The sequence below is a fragment of the Scardinius erythrophthalmus genome (assembly GCF_964197995.2).
Source record: "Scardinius erythrophthalmus genome assembly, chromosome: 2".
Classification (NCBI taxonomy): Eukaryota; Metazoa; Chordata; class Actinopteri; order Cypriniformes; family Leuciscidae; genus Scardinius; species Scardinius erythrophthalmus.
Window position 1 is genome coordinate 63,281,306 of NC_138222.1, and position 7,949 is coordinate 63,289,254.

Sequence of the window (7,949 nt, forward strand, 5' to 3'; positions counted from 1 at the left end):
CGACTTTGAAAACTGGGTCATTTTTTAGAATCAAACATGGTTTCCTGAGAATATTTTCTTTCAGCACTTTCCATTCTGTTAGAGTTTTGAGAAACCCCTTTAACATAAGTGAGAAATCAGCAGTAAGTCTTATCAATTTGTGTTGTTAGTTGCTTCGTGTTTCTTGAAAACATTAATCTTGTTTGATCAAATGAGCTTGATCATAGCATCATTTCAAAAGATGTCCTCATGTAAACTGCTGACGTTTATAGAGTTGTGCAATAGAGTTGTGTCTATTGCTTTGTTTAATTTCAGAAAAATTTTAATGTTATTAGAATATTGGAAGTGGACATTTTATGAATATTTTTATTCTATTGACCTTTTAGAGGATTTTGGAGATGAACAGTTTGGTCCAGTAGAGATCATAATGACCACAAAGGAGACAGAGAGACAGTCAAAACAAAGAGTTTATTGAAGACAAATTATGTATCCACAATGCAAAAAAAAAAAAAAAAAGAGAGAGAGACAGAGATTACAAATGTGTTTGGGACATGAACTAAATGAAACAGTCACTAGTAATTACAGGCACACGCAAAATCAATTTAACCCAAACAGGCTCAGAAAGGTTAGCAAGATCATATAAACCTTAAACCTTATGTTACCTTATACCTTATGAATTTAGCAATTGTAAGTAAAATTTTAAGTAAATCTGAATAACTACATTTAGTACCATGACCACTAAAAATGAGTACACAACTTTTAATTTGAAGAAATCAATTAAACTCAATTAACTCAAATAATTTGAAGAAATCAATTAAAAAAACAATAGGAGTAATCCACTAAAAATGCACGCATACATGTGTAACTATCACTGCACTATTGCTTTTCAAATGAAGCATGCAGCTTAATCAATAACAGATCCCACATTAACACAATAACAGATAATAACCCTGTGCAAAAATACACAAAATAATTCTCCTTTACTCTCCTTATACAATCTCTGTCAAGGAATTCTGGGAAAACAGATTTCCCTGTTTGTATTATTAATTGTGTCCAACTTGTGTTGAAATGTCATTGTTGTTTAAGATGAAGAATATTGAGGATATACTGAGTATATTAAAACTGATCAATATAAAAAAAAGAAAATTGTCCTTGAATATGTTAATTGAAATGTAACAGAAACATTAAGCATATCTTAAACATACAATTTGTTTGTGCGATGCAAAATGTTCATGAAAATGGATATGAGAATGAATAACACGTGTACATTTTAGGTAAAATTAACTGTTGGATTTTTAGTCATTTAGTTTGATATATGTCCAAATCACTGAAAGATTTTAAGAGTGTATGTTTAGTAATGCTGTGTCAAACATTGTGTTTTTGCAGTGGTTGAACATTGGAATTTTAAACATTTTAAAACAGGAAAACTTCAAAAAAGCAAAGAAATAACTGCTCAAATTTTCGCAGGGAAATTATTTCAGTCGGAGTACACAATGCATGTAGAATGTTCTATAAAATATAAATGGAGATGTTGAATTTACAACAGCAGTTTGTTGTATGCCATTCATAATAAATAATTCTATTGAAGTTTCTTATAAACTTTAGAAGGAATTTGTTCTGCCTTTCTAACAACCTCTTTTGCATTCTCACAGTTAGCTTCGGCTGCCATCTTCATGGCGTCACGCACAGAATCAGCTTCTCCTGCTGCTTTGTATCCAGTTATTCCTCCTCCGATCGCTCCTGCAAGAGCTGCAGTTCCGAATATGACGCCTGCAGCGATTCCTACAGCAACTCCTGCCTCCGCCACTACTGCTCCTGTTGCTCCTCCTGCTAATGTGCTTACAGCTTTAACAGTTGTGTTTATTGCTTTAGCCGCTTTCAGTAAAGCCACAACAGATCCCACTGCGACACAGATGCCCAGTAAAGCACCAACCAGAGTCCCTGTAGCCACTCCAGCAAGCCTAATGAGATATTTATTATGAACAATCTTCTTCGCTGCCTCTCGCTTCTTTTCTGGAGTCAAAAGAATAGTGTCCATACCATTCATCTCGTCTTGAATGTCTTCCTCTACTCTTGACAGCAGCTCACTGGTGAAGCAGCCTTTCTTTTGCACCATCTTGTCGATGGTCTCCAGCATATTTTTCACATGAACCCTGTTGTTCCTGTAGCCTAATCGACAGTCATTCCAGTGTTTATTGTCAATGACGTGACAGCGGCCTCCACATTTATCCACAAGCTCCTGCAGTTTTGAACTCTTCTTCACAAATGCCTCAATGGTTTGACCTTCTAGATCTTCACCATGAGTGAATAAAACCACTGCATGTTTAAAGATAGCCTCTCCACAATATTCAGATATTTTATCCAGAATCTCTACTTCCTGTCTTGTGTACTTTCCAACTTTTAGAACGATGACAAAGGCATCAACAGCAGGAGCACATTCAGTAAAGGATTTAATAATCTCATAATTGACGACTTTCTCACTAAGATGTGTGTCAAAGATTCCAGGTGTGTCAATAACTCTGACTGTTCTTCCACCAACCGTCGCAACTCCTGATTTACATTCAGCTGTTAAAGATTCAGGTGAAGATTCAGTTGTGAATATTTGTTCAGTGAGAATTGTATTTCCACTGCTGCTTTTGCCATCTCCTGTTTTTCCAAGAAGAACTATTTTTCTTGCAGGTTTAGACGCTATTTGAAAAAGACACTCTGTTAAGTAAAACGTGTTTTGGATACTGTTAAAAAAACCTATAGCATGTTAATACATATTAAACAGATTTGATTGTATCATTATTTTATTAACACTGTTCTTACCTTTCATTGTGCATGTACATTGCTGAGCTGAATATCTGCAATGTCAGAAATAATATTCAGGACACTATTAACATTATTGTTACATTATTGTTGTTTTTCTAAATTGCTTAAAATCAAGTCAAATATCCTAGAAAGCATAAAAATCTCAAAATTATAAACATTATTTTATACTATATTATATTTCATTCAGGTTGCAAACACAAATTCAGCATGCTGCTTATGGGGCTCAAAATAAACATGAACTGAATTATGAGTCTTTTGAAACTGGAGTCTAAATTATCTTTGTTCAGTTTAGTTTTGACAAGTTTGATTTTTATCCTGAGGAATTATGTGTGTTTATAATAAGTAGTGGAGTCAAAAGTATACAATAGGCCTTTAATGTTTTAGAATGCAGTAAAATGCATTGGATAGTAAGATTTAAAAACATAAATAAATAAATAAATAAATAAATAAATAAATAAATAAATAAATACTTTAATGTCACTGCAAGTATTAATGCAATTCTCAAAAGGAGGAACCTCTTACCTCTCAGTAGATTTGTCTGGACCTTTTCTGTTGCTGTTGCCCATACTTCAATAGTCCCAGTCCTGGCCGTCTGTGTCACACACACACACATATACATTTATTTATCTTTGCTCTATTGACATTTTATAGAAAATAAAAGAAGCCACAAAAGGAGGCCAGAGTTTCTCTCTCATACACACATACAGACAAAAAATATTTATACAGCCCCAGGTCCAAATCAGGTTGTTGTTTTTTTTGTACACAATTGTAATGCAAATAGGTAGGTCCAAAGCCAAAGGTTGTAGCCAAGTAGGTTGTGTGAGCCATTATATGACAATCCATTGCATGTGATATATTTGTGATTTATGCACTTTTATGCATTTTTTGCACATCTTTCGCAGCTCTCTGCTGGAAATCCAGAGTTCTCACGAGAGCACAGTTTTAATTTGCTCAGCGAGTTTACTCTGGCATTGAGTAATGATGCTCATTATGCCCTTGTATCCGAGCTGCACCAATCACATCGGTGTATCTGATATAGGCGGGCCAGAGGCGAGCTAAACAGATGACAACGCGCTAGTGACAGCCCAATCACGACAGTGATTGGTCGTAGTGTTATCCAATTGCGTGCAGTGAGATTTGCAAACACGTGCTTGGTGCCGCCCCTCGAATTGGCCGATTTTCATTACTCAATGCCAGACACTTAATCTTTCACATTTGGGTCTGGATTTCTAGGCTAGCTCTCTGCATTAATGCATGACTTTGGTGCTTTTATGTAAAATTTGTTAAAACAGCAATAAAATTGTTTAAAATTAAATTTGAACAACAATAAAAGTGTGATTACTATAGACAGTTCTGTATGAGAGTATGTTCAATTAAGTTCTCACAGTCACCTTTATTTAAAGGATAAGTCCGGTATTTAGCACTTTGAGTCTCTTTTCTGGTTTGTTTTGGATGAAGTAGAGTGGTGGACACATAAATGTTGACAATATGCCTATGTCACACTTCCTGCTTCCGGAACGCGGAGTAGGGATTCAGAACTTCCGGTCAACAATATTTCTCCATAAGGATTTAGATTATCGGCTATAATGTCTAAACCATCCTAGGTAGACTGACCACGAGCTACGAGGTTGAGAAACGAAGGTTTTTGCTCCTGTAGAAGCTATAAGTTTGTATGAAATCAACCTTGTTTTAAGAAAAACATGTTTTATTCGCGATCTTATGAAGAAAAACTACACTACCCACAATCCTAAGCGTAGCAGCAACGTCTGCTGATTGGTCCAACTCGCTGTTACCATAGAAACGTTTACCTTACTGGCGAACACGCGCAGCTGTTGTTGTAGTGTACCGGGTTGCTCTGCGTCAGGACGTAGACAGCCATTCCTCGGCTTTCACGCTTTTCCACTTGAGAGTTTTCATTTACCATCCGGACCACATCGTCATATGTGACTTCAGGCAGGTTGCGGAGAGATTTGGTCCAGCGGCATATATCGGACTCCGCCATTGTAAAAAGCTAACCGGAAGAGCCGTATCCCTACTAAAATACTCCGGTCTTCAATTTTTTCCTGTCTCGACTTTTTGACTCTTCTAGAATCGCCTTTGACTGACTCAGAGTGGCTGGCTACGGGCATGCACAAACATGTCCTTAAAACAATCCTTAACGTTCGTTTTCAAAACTGTGCAACTCACCGAGTGGTTAGTGGTGTTCGTTGATGATTAAAAACAACAATCATTTAGGATCCAGTTAAAGCTCATTGATTATCAGAGCTGTTAACATTAACTTACTTCTAGACCTGCTCTCTCTGCCCACTGCTGGCTTCTTGTGTGTGAGTGTGTGTGTGTGTGTGTGTGTGTCATGTTTTTGTCTGATGTTTGTTTGATTGATGTTTGCTGTGTTTCGATTGTACATTTTAACAAAATACTATTTCTTACTAAATGTATTGTAATTTTTATATTGTTATGTAAACATGTGATTCTCTTTTAGAGTGACTTTTACCCTCTGTCTATAGGGACTGCAGATGAAGAAGAGCCTTCTGGCTAATTCTGGCATATTGACAGCAATGTTTATTAATATGCACTGTCCCTGTAATAATAAATAATAAAAAGACACTACACAAGACAGTAAATAATTCACGTCCTGGGATGCATGTTCATTTATAGATCTGTTGGTCCTGTGTGTGTTGAGTACGATACGATGCTCGCACGCTCTCACCATTTGGGCAGAGCAAAAAAAAAGTCATCTTGTGTGTAATGTCTGTGCTGATATGACGTCACACCATGTGGTGTCGGCCTGTTCATTGAGAGATAAGAAATGTTATGCACTTAATTTATTTTAAATGTCTTGTGCTTTTCTTGTGATTATTATTTGATGTTATTATTTACACAGTGTGCAACATAATGTTGTGGATTTCAGCCCTCGTGAAGTTGGTGGTGGTGTGCAGGAGCTGATCGCTATTTGAGTGTTATTAAGTGGGTAATATAAAACATTTGATAACACTTTATAATAACTGCATGATATTAATCATTAGTTAAGCATTAGTAAACAGTTCATCATTTGTAAAGCATTAATAGACATTAATAATCAGTTTATAAATACAGTTATAAATGCTTTATTCTTGATTTATAAGCATACTTATAATGTGTTTAATATTGTATTTTCATACTTTATTAATGATCAGTTTATCATTTCTAAATAAAGTATAGCATTATTTACAAAGCAGTTGTTTAGGTGTTGTCAGTGATTCATAAGATAAAGTGTAAGCGAATGATTAAACTATTTCAATGTATACACTTATAATTCAGACATATAGTAATAGTTACTTATTGTTTTAATAAATGCTTTATTAACATGTATTTCTACTGTAATTCAGGGTTATAAAGCATTTAGTAGTGGTCAGTTAACTATTTTCTGAGCTCATCTAAAGTGAGGACTAGTTATGCCATCGCTGTGTGTTGTTTCTTTCTTTTTTCTGTTTAGAAGAAAACTGAGCCTTTAAATCTCATTTATTAATGCTTTACAAAGCATTAATAGTCCTCACTTTAGATAACATAGATAACTTTAGATAACAAACATAGTGAACTGACCACTACTAAATGCTTTATAACTACCTGCATTTACTACATTTACTTACACTTAAATTATCTTATGAACTACTGACAACTCCTAAATATCTGCTTTGTAAATAATGGTAAATAATGTAACTGGTTTGTAAATAATTCTATACTTCATTTAAAAATGATAAATTGATCATTAATAAAGTATGAAAATACAATTATTAAACACATTATAGATATGCTTATAAATCAAGGATAAAGCATTTATAGCTGTATTTATAAGCTGCTTAATGCCTATTAATGCTTTATAAATGATGAATTAACTGTTTACTAATGCTTAACTAATGATTAATAGCATGCAGTTATTATAAAGTGTTACTAAACATTTACTTATGTTGTACAGTAGTACCACTGCCGGATTGTATTGTAATGTTTTGGAATTGTTGCATTACTCTTATGTTTGAAGAGTGGACTCTGATACTGTTAAAAATGTTAAAAGCGTGTTAAAAGCGACTTTGAATATAATTTAGTGCTCCAGCTTGCTCTGTAAAAGCAACAATGGATAATTCACCTCAGATCTTGAAATTAAACAAATGTCTTGCTTGTTTAAACACTTAATGAACTGTAATGAGTTAATTTTGGGTTCATTTTAATTTGGATTAGCCCAGCTGCAGCAACACTCACTACTAACACTGAAACACTAAATCCAATATGTGCTTTAATATTATGACACAATTTGTATTATGTCTAAAAAATATCAGAATATCTTGCTCACCTTCAAGAGTTTCCTCACTTGTAGAAGTTCTTCCAGTGATATTTATAGATATTTTATAGTGACACACAGGCTCATGTCCATTATATACCCTTCTGTCATTGTGAGGGTGGAGACTAGTGGAAAGACTTGCACACACATTTATTTTTTGCTTTCACTTTTGATTTGTAGTTCCATATCTTACCCAAAAGCAACCTGAAACTTCTTATCTATGATGCCATGACATTATTTCACAAGGTTAAAAACATTTCTCTCCGGTTCTTAAACTTGCTCATCTGATCACAAAACTACGGAGCCCCTAAATCATTATACCCTTATAATTATTTTATATATGTTTTTTTAGTTCTCTTTCGTGTCTTCTTGCTCTTGAATGGACAAATACTGTTTTACGGTGTGTAATTTGACACCTTTACCTCATTTTTATTATTCTCAGGTTAGGTAATAGTCGAATCTGACCTAAATTAAAGCACTTTAAAATACTTACAGTCAGACAGAAGACTTCTGTGGTGTGTTCTTGGCCAGCGTTATAAATCAATGTCCCAGAAGGTAGACTTTGTTATACAAATAAGTCAATTTATTGATTTACAATGTATTTCATCAGCAGTAAAACACTCTATTTAACCCTCCTGTTACCCTCAAATCTACCAACATCTTTTACCCACTGGGGTCAATTTGACCCCACGAATTTAAACCCCCACAATTTGATTTTTTCCCCAAAGGTTTAAGTCAGGTACTTTATGTTTCTTTGTTGACTACTTAAATAGCCCTTTAAACAAAACACCACCAACCCCCCACCCCCACCCCCACCCCTTATACATCCAGAATACCTATT

At 34.7% G+C, this 7,949-nt stretch overlaps 1 protein-coding gene across 7 annotated transcripts; it reads right to left on the reverse strand.

Moving 5' to 3' along the window:
• Positions 1 to 428: 428 nt before the first annotated feature.
• Positions 429 to 7,228, reverse strand: LOC308686974 (GTPase IMAP family member 9-like). Of its 7 annotated transcripts, none has more exons than XM_081359121.1 (5): positions 7,121 to 7,222; positions 5,426 to 5,581; positions 3,316 to 3,385; positions 2,791 to 2,825; positions 429 to 2,667 (listed from the first exon to the last, which is right to left on the reverse strand). In XM_081359121.1, exons 3-5 carry the CDS (start codon positions 3,357 to 3,359, stop codon positions 1,559 to 1,561), a joined length of 1,188 nt encoding a protein of 395 aa, XP_081215247.1. In that variant the 5' UTR covers positions 3,360 to 3,385; positions 5,426 to 5,581; positions 7,121 to 7,222; the 3' UTR covers positions 429 to 1,558. The 7 variants fall into 7 exon arrangements, with proteins under 7 accessions (XP_081215247.1, XP_081215249.1, XP_081215248.1 ...); XM_081359123.1 differs by having other exon boundaries at positions 5,504 to 5,581; positions 7,121 to 7,220; XM_081359122.1 differs by having other exon boundaries at positions 5,077 to 5,581; positions 7,121 to 7,178.
• Positions 7,229 to 7,949: the final 721 nt, after the last annotated feature.